Genomic DNA, 14,218 nt, shown 5'->3' with positions numbered 1-14,218 from the left:
ATATTTCAAATGAAGTAAACTTGCATTGATTTTGATATTCTATTATCTCGTACAAAATCTCATTTTACCATCCTTTTCTTCATACGACTGATTAAGCTAGAAATCTGTAGCATGTAGCATGGAAAAAATATTACATCTATTTCATTTCTGAAAAAAAATCCAAATAACCTGTGAAAAAGAAATAGGCTTCTATATTTCCTTAGAGCAAATTGCGCATGAATGAAATCATTGCTGAACGATTACAATATGAGAACAATGATCAACAAGGAAGGCCGTCATTCAATGAACGAAGCACATAACCAACACCGAAACCCAACCCATGAAGGCACCGAAAAAATGCAAAAGAGAAAACAAGGCCAAATCAAGGACGATAGTTAGCAATCTTAATTAAAATAGCAGCCGGAACATGTTATCCTGTTTACGTGCAAAAGCCATGTTGGCCAAATAACAGAGACTATAATATAAAATATATCATTCAATAAACCACCATTAGTTTATGGAAACAAGAAACATTTACAATTATTTAATATAAGAAAATATTACAGTAGATAACGCTTTATCACAGATTACAGGATCAAAGATAACAGGATCACAGATTACAGTGATCACAGGATCACACATTGTCCAGATTTTTATACTACTAGTATTTGAAACTGCAAATTCTGCAACCGAAGGAAACTATATTTAGTTTTCGGTTGATCAAATCGTTATCAACTAACCATTTAGAGACTGCAAAAAATATATATACATGCATATAGGAATTTATAGAAATTATCAATGGGTGGTCCACTATAAAAAAAGTGTTCCAAATTAATATTAGTAATTCGGTTCCATATAATTATTCATAACCGGGCCGGGTCATTCATCCATCCATTTCTAATAGCAAAATGTAAACTTCTTTTGACTTTCACTCACTATATACCTACTCTTGAAACAAAAATCATCCTGTAACTGTCTAGTGCATTTTTTCACCAACGAAAGGTGTAAAAAAGATTAACAAAATATGATACTTAGATTAATATATGCATTGTACACACATGTTACATTTGCATACCAAGAATCAATGCCGAATGTGCAGTGATTATATGCCAAAATGTGATAAATCATTACGCCATTATTTTCCAAATAGTAAATGTAAATGCGAGTTCTGCTAAAATTATTGTGTAACTTAAGGTTTGTAATTATATTTTGTCTAATATATCGATATCGTAGCACTTTTTAAAATTCTTTGGTATACATGTATTTAATTTATTTAATCGACACTAAATTATTATTAAATTCAATCCCGTTAAAGCGGCTCCCAGCTTTTAATTTATCCCGGAATTTACTACAGTGTTCGATTCAAACTTAGTATTCACACAATTTTATCTTTGAAAAGACCATCATATCACTGTTAAGTCTTCATCAAAGCAGTGTCCCAATAGCTATTTATAACATGCTAGTGACGCTTGTTTCTTTGCTTTACTCATTCACATAAAGAGGGCAGACCAGTATATAAGAGAAATCGAGAGGTTTACTTATTATTATGTATTTTATAAATGGCAAATTTCATTTTCCAATTTTATTCATTTCATTTGTCAATTATATGAAACGATTTATTTAATAATAACAGGGACTATTATATGAATTACAAAGTGGTTTTAGATGTAATTATTCTACTGACTCCTGCCTAATCCATCTCACTGACCATGTAAAAAGTCAAACTTCTAAAGGACTGCTCACCGGTATGATTATGTTAGATTTACAAAAGGCGTTTGACACTGTAGACCATGACATCTTGTGTAGAAAGTTACAAAAAATGGGTGTGGAGTCAGTAGAATGGTTTCAATCTTATTTAACTGGTCGTAGTCAAATTGTAAATGTAAATAATACTATGTCCGAAGCTATGAATATTTACATGTGGTGTTCCTCAGGAAGTATATTGGGTCCTCTATTGTTTCTATGTTATGTCAATGATATGAGTATTAGTATTAACAAAAAATGTAAGCTTATTCTTTATGCAGATGATAGTGCAATTTTATATTCACATAAAGATCCAGATGTTATTTGTAATGTTTTGGGTAAGGAACTAGAAAATTGTAGTAAATGGCTTGTTGATAATAAGCTATCATTACATCTTGGTAAAACAGAATGTATTGTTTTTAGTTCTAAGAGGAAATTGTCAAAACTAGAGCAGTTTAAAATACACTGTAATAATCACACATACAATCTCAGCCATCAGTAAAGTATTTCGGTTCTATCTTGGATAATGATCTCTCAGCCACTTCTATTGTTGATAATATAGTACAAAAAGTAAACTCTCGATTAAAATTTTTGTACAGACAAGGCAACAGTTTGAATATGGAGCTAAGAAAACTATTATGTAACTCTTTAATACAGTGTCACTTCGATTATGCCAGCTCATCTTGGTATAGTGGCCTTACTAAACAACTTAAACATAAACTTCAAGTAGCACAAAACAAAGTTGTTCGTTATATTCATGGTTATTCCTCTAGAAAATCATTGAAGTTATTGATTTTAGCAGTATTGGGTGGCTTAATATAGAAAATAGAGTCATGCAGTTAAGACTTAATCATGTACACAAAAATATTTAATAAAAAGTGTCCATCTTATATGTATGATAACTTTTCTTTAAAGTCTGATGTTCATTGTTATAATAGTAGAAACAGTGTCGGGAACTTTCATATACCCATGTTAATAGTTTTACAAAAAAGTACATTTTTCTACCAGGGTATTAGGGATTGGAACATGCTCCCACTTGATATTAAAAAGGAAAGTAACTTTTTTAACTTTAAAAGAAAGTAAAAGCTGAACTAAGCAAAAATATGAAACAATTTGAACAAGCTGATTTTATTGTTTATTAGTTTTAGAGATAATTGTTTTAATCAATATAGTATGTTTTATATGTATCTTGTGATTGGTTTTGTGATATATATAAATAGATATCTTTCATTGGTGTGTTAACTAGTCATATTCATAGTATTATTCCTGCAAATATGTGATATATGTAATTAACATAATGTGCAATAGAAATTAATATTATTTGATCTTAGAAATTTAACATCAGTCCAGTATATCATCTCTAAGTATGGACCTGAATGCCAGTTCTCAAGAAAATATATTCTTTACCATCAAAGGACCCCATTGGAAATAAGTTCTCTATTTTATATTGAACTTTCATGGGTTATCCTGTGTTGTATATATTGTCTTGAAGTCAACAAGATCTTTGATTTAATTATGAATGTAAAGTTATTATTTTTCAATTAATTACTGTGTTAAAAACAATGTGATAGATATAACTGTGATAAATTGTCTTAATTTGTTTTGTAATATGACATATATATATACACAAATAAATCAATCAAAAAAACATATTTAATCTTAGGCATTAAATGTAGGCATCTGTCCAGCAGCTGTGCCCCTCTTGACAGATTTAATTCCAATAATGCTGACTAATAAACACTAACATTATCTAAATGTATATCAAAAGTGGGCTTTTTTTCTTTTCCTTCGCAAATGTTCGTTTATAAAATATTGAAAGCACCAAGAAAGGCGTATACATGTTCCCCATTCCTATATTTTATTATTTTCAAATTCAGTCTCATTATTGTGATAAGTTATTGATTTTCAAAACAAACATGATTCTAACAAATAAAAATATTAAGAGAAAATATCAACAGAAAAAGAATATTAAGAATAGAATAAAGATCTAGCCAAGCCAAGTCATAACTATCAGTGAATTCGCAACAGAAGACAACAAGTACATGCATTTCACAAGAGAACATAATTTTAAAATGTAGCTGCATGTTTTATTTTTTTGCTTTTTTCTTACGAGTTAACAGTTAAGTTCACGACACGTTCACAATAACCGATACACCAGTATCTAGCATTGACCAGCCAGATCTTTCACCTTTATAGCGACATTTTTTACTGGAACCGTTTTCTTGCTATGTGTCCAATAGCCAATACCACCTTCCCGTCTTTTACCATATACGCCGTTCAAGCCTCCTAGTCGCCAACAATCCTTATACCACCAACCAGCCCCGTCAACCACGCTGACACAATTTCTTGAAGAAACATCATTTTCTCTGTCATAAGTTGAAAATTTCATGTTTCAGTAGCTTAGAAGTTCTTCAATATTTCTCTCGTAATTAAAAGCATCGACGTTGATTCTATAGGCGGTTGCTGCCTCGTGCACGGTGAACACTTTATAATGTAGGTATTCCTTTTTGCCCTCATAGTTTTCCATGTCAAAGTAAATCTGACTGCCATCCCGTGTCAGACGGTGAATTTTCTCTAACCCTAGCCAATGTGAACCGTCAATTTCACCAAAACCACTGACGTAGTCATCCCAGGACCGGTGAAAGCCAATCTTTCCGTCAACTCTTTTCTGTAATTGTTATAAAACAATTTGGATAAAAAGGAATACCTCCATATGTATAATAATATGTAAAGATATATACAGATGATCCAGAATGGCATTGTCTGTTTGTTTGTCATCATTAATCGTGTAAAACTTACAACATATTGAACTTAAACTTTTAATCGTCATAATGAAAATGAGTCATGAATTGTTGAAAACATTATTGGTTACACAGTCTGTTTTAAGACAAAAACTATCTTGTATAAAAACACATACCTGGATCAAAGTCCATCCCCCGTTAGTCATGTCACAGAACACTAAAAACGGACATCTTCCGTCCGGAGAGATAGAATAAACTCCGTCTGTCCTAGTACCGTTTCTGTATATTTCCAAACAATCTGTAATATTGAAATTGATGGAAATAACTTATCATTCAAAATATACCACATGCTATATACATGTAAATACTTTATTTGAAAACTCGTTTAAGATACTTTTCATAGAAAATCATTTATTTTTATACGACTGAATTAATTAGAATCCAGGTCATGCAATGTGATTGACGATTCGATGTAAGAAACCGTACAATCCTATTTAAGATATTAAACTATCGATTTTAATACATAGAAACCCTACTCGAATTACAAAACCGTCCTATATAAAATCTTAAACTACCGATTTTAATACATTGATTTCTGTCGCGGCCATTTTAATTAAATAGTTTATATAAAATCTGAATAAAAATGTCTTCTTTTTATACGTATTGTTAAAAACTACCTTTTGGAAAACCTTGGATAGTAGTGAAATGGGAATTTTCATGTTGCTGTAAAAGTGTCTGAAGCTGACGAACTTGGACTTTCAAAGATCGTACTTCTTCTTCCAGTTCATTCGAGCACGGAGTTTTTGTTTTTAAAGCATCTGTGTTTGTTGTGCACATAAACGTTTCATGCCCGATACAAAAATGAACTATCAGGACAGCGAAGATCAGTAATTGAAGACATATTTCTACTTCCATGTTCAGATTTCTAATCTGTAAACAGTTGTTACATTTTATGTGAACGCAGATATATCTTAAACATTTTCAGTTTTTTTTCACACTGACAGCCAAAACCAAGTCGCATGTTAATCCTTTGGATGATATTCTCCCTTTATTTCGGGGCGGAAAATATTTTTGTGATCACTTTTATAAGAACTTTCCAATGGAGTAAAGTGTCACATGATCAGATTACTTGTATGTTAATCATAAAATAAGAGTATCGTTTGAACCTATTTACTCCATTGTTAGCTTATTTTTTTATGTAATAACTTGATGCGGGCCTCGTTCGGTCTTTTCTTGTAAGTCAAATACACTGACGATCAAGTTTCAATTTAAGGTCAATGTCTTATTTGAATTCTTCGACACGTCTATTGTGTGTGTCATATTTGTCGTTTTGTCCAACTATCAAAACCACTTTAACATATTGAAATATGACCAAATATCAAACTCACATCACCACTTGTAAAAACCACAGCACCCATATTTTAAATGGCAGCACCATATATCAATACCATATAAGTGTTTTTAAAATAGAACTATATAGTTAAGACATCGTTGATGCTAAAGTAATCCCTCTTTGAGGAGGATCTTTAGTGCATGTAGTCATCTTTTCATTTAGAATGATACATTTATCCCTTTATGTAGTATAAGAGACATCAATTTTATTGTTATAACTAGTCTAGGAATGTACAGTTAATTACATACCCCCGAAATGCAGACAACATCGTATCTATTTTTGCTGATTTAAAATCACATTTAATTATAAAAATACGACATTTAAATAATTGCGTGACATTGTATTTAAAATATAATTAAAATTACTTATGTATTGTGAATAATTTGTATTAATTGATACTTTGAATGTTGTTTGAATGATTATGCACAGTGAACAAAATAAAAATAAAATTCTGTGTTCTTTACTTTTTGAAAAAAATGCGTCAACTTATAAAACCTTACCGCCTGATTAACAATCGTGTAGTATCTTTTGCTTTTGTGATAGTGAATCAATTTGACACGGCAATGGATATTGTTTTGTAAGAGAGGCCCCGACATCTTCACAAATTTGATATCACACTTTTAGGAATCCATCATAATGGCAGTGAATAAATCATTCATAAATTCATAAAAACAAACATATTTTCATAAAATGGTAAAAAATGATCGCTTTTGTATTTTCATGAAATAGTATACAGTCAAAGATGAAACTTTCTTTAAAGGAACTCCACTGATGTGAAATAAAAGCCTAAAAACATGTAATTGAGGCCTCTTACATAAATCAAGTGAATCACTTAAAATCGAAAAAATCTGCAAAGGATTATCAAGAAATATGCTCAGAATTATTGTAAATCGATTTTTGTGCGATTTTAGCCAGTGAAAGCGTTGCAACGCTGATCAGTTCTTTTTTGCGAAAAAAAGAGATGAGTTTAGAAAAAAACGGGCAAAGGAAATGATCTGAAAATTTGCACAAAAGTTGTTAGTCCAGACAGATATCAAATGTTGCAAGAATATTGGAAAACTATTTTAGTCTCGTCACGTCAAAAAACCTCAGTGGAGTCCCTTTAAGTATCTTTGTATTATGTTCTTTTACATTCTAATATTATTTAATATATCAGGGCCTTCATGTTGTAATATTTTTTAAACTTCGTCATGTTAAACAATAGCGTGCTCAAATGTTTATAAACAAGAAAAAATAAACAATAAAACTTAAATTTCCTTCTTCCTCTTTAGACATCTATGTGTCGGCATGGCAGAGAAGTTAACGCGTCGGACTAGTAATCACGCTGTTCGCATGTGTTCAAACCCCGTTGTCTCTGTGAGCAAGTAACTTTACATTTTGGTTGGTTCCAGAAACGGATTCGAGAGTATTGAATATAAGCTTATAGTTTTCGACACAATCATAATTAAATAAATTAGTAAAAACTTAACCTCATTATGGTAACAAAACTATTATTGTAGATCTTCTACATTCTTTACTAAGGAGAAACATGCGTTTTATAATGTTGTTATGTTTCTATTAAATCAAATTCATAAAATACAAACAAACTCACTGCACAAAGCTTACTCATTTTTGCAAAGCAGTTGCCAGACAATAACACAAACGCCACTTGACTGAAGCTCTGGTTTGTCCTATCCATGTAGCTAATTACCTTTAGCAAATGTGCAACATGTCAAAATGGTTTCACTCCACACTAGTATCAATAGTATCCAGAAAGGCAGATACTTTTCAGTTGCAACGGTAAACGGAGCGATACACTCTTTAGGGAGAGCAATAGATGGATTCTAATTACCTGTTGATCAAGGGCAATGTTGTTAAATTGGTTAACATGCCTCAAACGACCGACCGACGTACTAGTTTTTATGGTTTTGTTTATTAATTTCAAAGCTTTTAGTACTTGCATCATCACGAGGAATACTAGTAACTCTTCACATGATGGATTTATTTTTTGTGTTCATATTCTAATGCAATTTTAGCACCTCGTTTTACAAATATATTTCAAAACTAATTTTTTGAAGTTCATCAATGAAGGACCTTACATTTTACCAACAGTGTTTGAACTTATAAGATTATTATAATATATTATTATTATTATATTATATTTGTATAATGCACATCACAACATTCTTCTTACATTTTCTTTTCTTAATTCTAAAATTTGAAAAGCAATAGCGTTAAAATGTCGTGAAGATAAACAAGAGAAAAAGTAAAAAATACACTTTAATTTCCTTCTTCCCTTTTAAACATTATTACGTTGGCAACACAATTGTTTAAAATAAGATCACAAAAATTGTTGATAAAATATTTTAGTTTTAACTTTGTAAAGTTAAAAGAATTGACAATTTGTTTCTGATATTATCATAGCACATTTTGTTCAAAGCTGTTTCATGCAACCATTGAAAATATTCTGACTGCTTGGATTTTAAAAGTAGTTTTTATTCCTATTCAAACATTTACTAATATAAAACATTTTCCTATATCGTACATACACGTGTCCTTCTAAATAAACCATAAGCTCGCATGTGTGAAGCAAGCATGTTACATAATTACATAATAATAGACTGCTTCCCGAAGCTATCATAAGGAGACATGAGCGTCGACCTCAGTGGGATTCAAACCCATGATCACTGGACTGAAGGCAGGCACATTGATCCTTATGGCACTGCTTTTATCTATTACTTTGCAAACGATTTTCTAGAACTTCTTTTGCGTGAAATTTCTACAATGCATCACTCATCACTCAAGGTAATTAATCTAAATTAGACTGTACCTGTGTGATATTATTGTGTAGGATGGATAAACATAAGAATGTTAAAGGTATTTTGCCTTCATAATATTTCTTAAATCATATATAATATGTTGTAAAATTCCTCAAATTATGATAACTAAAGGATAGTGTGTTTGAAATCAAATTGATGGAATGAAAACAGCCATGCCACCAAATTTTCGCATTTTGCAAAACCAAAATCATTGGAATAAATGGCAATATCATCAACACAATTTGTATTTTTACAGCTGTAAAGCTAATTGAATAAGTAAATGCAAAATGACAAACATCATTTAACTAAACACTGGCATAAATAGGTTCCCGAAGGGGACCTATTCCCGGAAGCCGTTCGGTCAGCTCAATAAGGTAGAGCGATAGACTGTGAATCGGGTGATCTGGGTTCGGTTCCTGAACGGTGCAGGTCACTTTTGTTGTGATTGATCATTCCACGGTTATTCGCACTCTACTCTACTCTAGCATGAAAATAAGTTTCAGCTTCTTGGCTAACTTTGCTCTTGAAAATGCATTTTCACTCTATATATGGATTATAATTACTTGACGATCAAAGAAAAAGTGTAACTGGTTAACATACGTTGAGCGACCGACCGACGGACTGGATCACATTTTGTTCTTTTGTTTACAAATTCTAAGACTTTAAGTACTTGCATCATCACCAGGAATGACTCTTGAAATGATTTCATTTGTTTGTTTATGAAATTGTTACACCTCATTTTACAAAATACTTAAAAACTCTTTTTGAAATTCACATATGTAGGACTCTATATTTTACCACCAATGTTTGAACATATAACATGTAAATGTAAATAGAAATCTACATTATTAGAAGCTAAATGAAGGTCGTTTGTGGTAATTTTAGTTATTGTTTGTTATTTCTCCATAAACAAACTCAAATCTGCCGATAATTTCACATAGATAACTGGGGTCTTTCAAATAGAAAAACAAATAATAGTATTATTATTTATCTTCCTTGTTCCTCTTATGACTACAATAAGAATAAGATATTTGATGCTTTTATCATTTTTACAACATTTACAGTCTGACCTTATGCTCTACCATCTTTGTACCCTTTTTGAAATTTAAACGTGTGGACCAAAGACAAATGATCTTATTCCAGCTTCAATCTATATAAAGTTATAATTAACCTGCACATGTGGCGTGAGACCAATATACAAGTATCTCACGATAATTAGAAGCAGTAACTGTTGATAACCGAATTCAATGCAGGGCATCCCAGTCCAGTTAAAAGAAATAATCTTACATCAGTTATACATAATAAAATTAAACCTCTTCTTGTTATTACATGTATAAATATATAGGTACATGTATGTTTTTTAAATTGATGTCGCCTTATGTGACGCCAAACCCACACTCCACAAAATAAAGTGTTCCGTTTAACTCCTCCATATCCTGCCCTTCTCCTGTTTATTGTTGCACTGGGTATCATTGATTCTAATGGGGCTGGGTCCCGTGAGCAATGCTCTCCATGTTTTGTTACCACTGCTATAATTTACCAATAGTTAATTAAGAGCATTGATTGAAAGAAGAAAATTTACATATTGTTTTTATATAAACTGCTTTTCTTTAACGAGAATACGCAACAACAAATACAACAATATTTTGAGTATGAACCCCCACCCCCAACATATTAAGGAATATATATGATGAATTTTCTGACCATATTAGTCGTAAAAATCCATTTTGTCGCTTTAGATTTATACAGAACGTTTCGGTAGGTTAAGACAATACAAAACATGTCATTGTTATAACCAGGTAGTTTCATTTCGGACTCAGTAGGTAGCTGGGAGACAGTGTATAGAGGATTATAAACATATCTGGACAAAGGTTTGTAATAATTGAAGCCATTGTGATATATGATTTTCGTGATCTATTTTTAACTTTGAGTATATAAACAGCATTATAAGTCGAACGTAGGTCTTGGTTTGATTTTGTTAATAATCTAAATTTGAAACACTTAAATTTCTCAAACAAGTTTAGACATAAATGAAGTTATTACTAAGACAGTTTTCATAATAGAGAGATCCTTACAATGACATGACAATTTCTACAGCGCAATTGTTGGCATTCAACAGCAAGCATTTTCTATTAATAGTTTTTATTTGTATGTAATGTATAATTTTCTGTCATTTGAACACTTATTGTCGTGATAACCCCTGATATTTACATGTTGAGAGTTATTTGTGTATCTTTAACGGCACACTATGACTAGAAATTACAAACATATGTTTGAAATGTTTAGATAATGAATTTAGAGCATGTTAGATGATTTACAAATTAATGAAGGAAGGAGCGTTGAACGTGAAGTAATGTGTCATTATGACAGCAAAATGTAAACAAAGTAGTTTTTTGACTTTCTTACAAAATACTTTTTCACTACAATTATAACAATTGCAAATATAGCAACAGAAGCAAGTTCATCTACATGTATATGGCAAATTAACAATGCTTTGGAAACTGTAATAGTTAGATACCAAAAATACATGAAAAAATAATAGCATATCTGAGGCATAAATGGGCTTTAAACTGATGGTTGTGAGTTTGAATCAAAAATAGAGAGGGATCTTTGTCTAATGAATTTGTATCTTTGTGTTACAATGGCAAAGGTATGGCTGATTTTATTTGGTTTCCTGATATATAAAATGTTATATATGTGCTTACAGGATATCTAATACGACTCTGTGTGAATTTGCAAGTAAGACAATGAGAATGCTGTGGTTATTTTCTCTTCTAAGCGTCTGTTACGGACAAACTACATGGACATGCATGTCAAGCAATGACGCGTTCTTGGTAAATTCTAGCTCAAAAAATTTGGAGGAGAAAATTCATTCTTTAGAAGTTCAAGTAAAACAACTTCAGAGGCTCGTAAGGAAACAAGATAGACCCTCTTATACATCCATTGAAGGCTTTCCAAGAGGTAATAAGCTGTTACATGTTGTCTAACAATCGTTCTCTCAAATTGTACATCACGTGGGTTTCTCTAGACCGGATCCGAGTCTCATGCATTCATATCTTTGGATACTCTAACAATAAATTGATTTTATCATCAATTATTTGAAACATGATAAAAACACACCAATTATAGTGTTTTTTCACCTTTAACGTTAAAAAACATCCTTACTTTACACGTAACATATAATGATTATGACATGATGAAACAAAATATGAAATAAACACACAATTCAAGCAACAGAGCTAAACATTAAATATTAATTGTAAGCTTTGAAAAATATAAACTTGTGATTTTCAGAACATAAAAATGTATAACACTGTGGGTTTGCTTGATTTTTCTAATCCTTTACAGTCAAATTAGTAATACTGATTGGTCGGGAATCGAAACCGCCGTACAACCTTATAATACGATGAGCTGCATTAAAAGTTTAATTCTGTAATTCAAAATGGCGCATTATTATAATTGAATGTGTTAGAAAATTCACGAACGTCTCATAGCATGATTATATATGTATATGCAATACATTTTCTTGAATTTCGGACAGAATGAAGGGCATAGAAAATATTTGATTTTGTCTTTCATATGTGAACTTGAACTTTACATAAATTATGTGGTTATTGCTTTGAAAATAAGTAAGTTTATGGAAGAATTGAAGTTTTCTATACTTACAGTTTTTCATTTCAGATTGTTTAGAGATATATAAGAATGGGACAAGAACTGATGGCATCTACTCCATCTCGCCAGATGGCAGGTGTCCGTTCTTTGTCTATTGTGATATGACAAACGGGGGCTGGACGTTAATACAGGTCATACAGTTATATTCCAACAAATACAACTTTTTTATGATTTTAGTCTGACTGATAAAATATAAATCTTCTGATAGATAGTCTTGTTAATATAACAGAATAACATAATATGATAGTATATAAATACATTTTCCATATTGTTGTTTTTTTGTCACTTGAATCATGATATAGTCATTGGCAGAATAGATAAACTGTTGATTTTCTTTTTCAAAGAAACGGGTGGACGATAAGATAAACTTTTATCGGTCTTGGGATGACTACGTCAGTGGTTTTGGTGACATTGACGGTTCACATTGGCTAGGTTTAGAGAACATTCATCGTTTGACTCGTGATGGCAGTCAGATTTACTTTGAAATGGAAAACTATGAAGGAAAGACGGAGTACGCTCACTATAAAGTGTTCACCGTGCACGAGGCAGCGACGACCTACAAAATGAACGTCGATGCTTTTAATTATGAGGGCAATATCAACGAACTGCTCAGTTACCATGACAATATGAAATTTTCAACTTACGATAGGGACAATGATGACCTCCCAACGACAAATTGTTGCACAAAATATTTGGATGGAGGTGGATGGTGGTATAAGAACTGTTATAGATTGGCGAATGTAAACGGTGTGTATGGTAAAATGGCACAAGGAGGGATCGGTTACTGGACGACAAGGAATATCCCGATAAAAAATGTAACTGTAAAGGTAAAAGACATTCGAGGCAGATGTTGAAATGAGGAGAATTTTGCGAAATTTTGTTACATTTTATACTGTAATGAATGCATCATAAATCATAGTTTTCAATTGTTATTGTTGTTAAATGTATAAGTATGTTTCTATTGAATTCAAACAAATATATATGTAAGATAATTTCTTTACTGCTGTTTTATATATTAATAAATAGTAAATTTTTCTTCAGGAAAACTAAAACGAAAAAATCATATATTATTCTATTCTATTAAAATATCATTTATGTATGAATACAAATTAATATGTTAGCGTTTTATTATGATTATGACAAATTGTACTATATCAAAACTGTATTAACATTTTTATATAAAGTAGATTGTTTTATATTGCTTTCTTGGTTATTTTGAAATATTAACATTGAGTAGGTCCTATTTATTCTTTCCACATTGTCTTCAATGTATAAAATGCAATACGATCGTGGTTAGTTTTGATTCTCTATATTAATGCCTTCTTCAATTGAGTGGAGATATATTGATTTGCATTTGTCTGTTGGTCGGTCGGTCGGTCCGTCCTCCGTTGGTCGGTCCATAGACCAAATGGTATTCCGATCAATAACAAGAACGCTAGGCCTAGGAGCTTCAAACTTGGTATGCGAATTGTTTATGACCAGTAGAAGACCCCTATTTATTTTACGGTCAAGGGTCAAAGGTCAAGGTCACATTGACCTTGTAGGTTAAAACATTTTCCAATCAATAACTTCACAACCTATGGCTTGGTAGCCCTCAAACTTCGTAGGTGCATTGGTCTTGGCAAGTAGATGAACCCTATCGATTTTTGGGTTAAGGGATTTAAGGTTAATGCCATACTGACCTTGTAAGTAAGAACCGGTTTCCGACCAATATTTTGACAACCCATAGGTACTTCGTCCTCAAACTGCACAGGTGCTTATGTCTTAGCAAGTAGATGAAACATATCGATTTTGGAGTCAAGAGGTCCAAGGTCAAGGTCACATTGACCTTGTAGGAAAGAACGGTTTCCGACCAATAACTGGACAACCCATGGGCTGATGGCCCTCGAACT

At 31.8% G+C, this 14,218-nt stretch overlaps 2 protein-coding genes across 2 annotated transcripts; one reads left to right on the top strand and one right to left on the bottom strand.

Annotated features, from left to right (window-relative positions):
* Positions 1-3,559: 3,559 nt before the first annotated feature.
* On the bottom strand, positions 3,560-5,881 carry LOC132730517 (angiopoietin-related protein 4-like). The gene is made up of 4 exons (XM_060716471.1): positions 5,852-5,881; positions 5,141-5,393; positions 4,640-4,761; positions 3,560-4,390 (listed from the first exon to the last, which is right to left on the bottom strand). Exons 1-4 carry the CDS (start codon positions 5,879-5,881, stop codon positions 4,115-4,117), a joined length of 681 nt encoding a protein of 226 aa, XP_060572454.1. The 3' UTR covers positions 3,560-4,114.
* Positions 5,882-11,330: 5,449 nt separating this feature from the next.
* LOC132730519 (microfibril-associated glycoprotein 4-like) lies at positions 11,331-13,522 on the top strand. Its single transcript, XM_060716472.1, has 3 exons — positions 11,331-11,615; positions 12,336-12,457; positions 12,671-13,522. The coding sequence occupies exons 1-3, from the start codon at positions 11,402-11,404 to the stop codon at positions 13,178-13,180; spliced, it is 846 nt and encodes a 281-aa protein (XP_060572455.1). The 5' UTR covers positions 11,331-11,401; the 3' UTR covers positions 13,181-13,522.
* The last annotated feature ends 696 nt before the right edge of the window (positions 13,523-14,218 follow it).

This window comes from Ruditapes philippinarum, unplaced genomic scaffold, assembly GCF_026571515.1.
Source record: "Ruditapes philippinarum isolate M1 unplaced genomic scaffold, ASM2657151v2 ctg2632_1_1_1_1, whole genome shotgun sequence".
Lineage (NCBI taxonomy): Eukaryota > Metazoa > Mollusca > Bivalvia > Venerida > Veneridae > Ruditapes > Ruditapes philippinarum.
The sequence above is the reverse complement of the archived record's forward strand: the minus strand, read 5'-3'. Positions and strand labels throughout refer to the sequence as shown.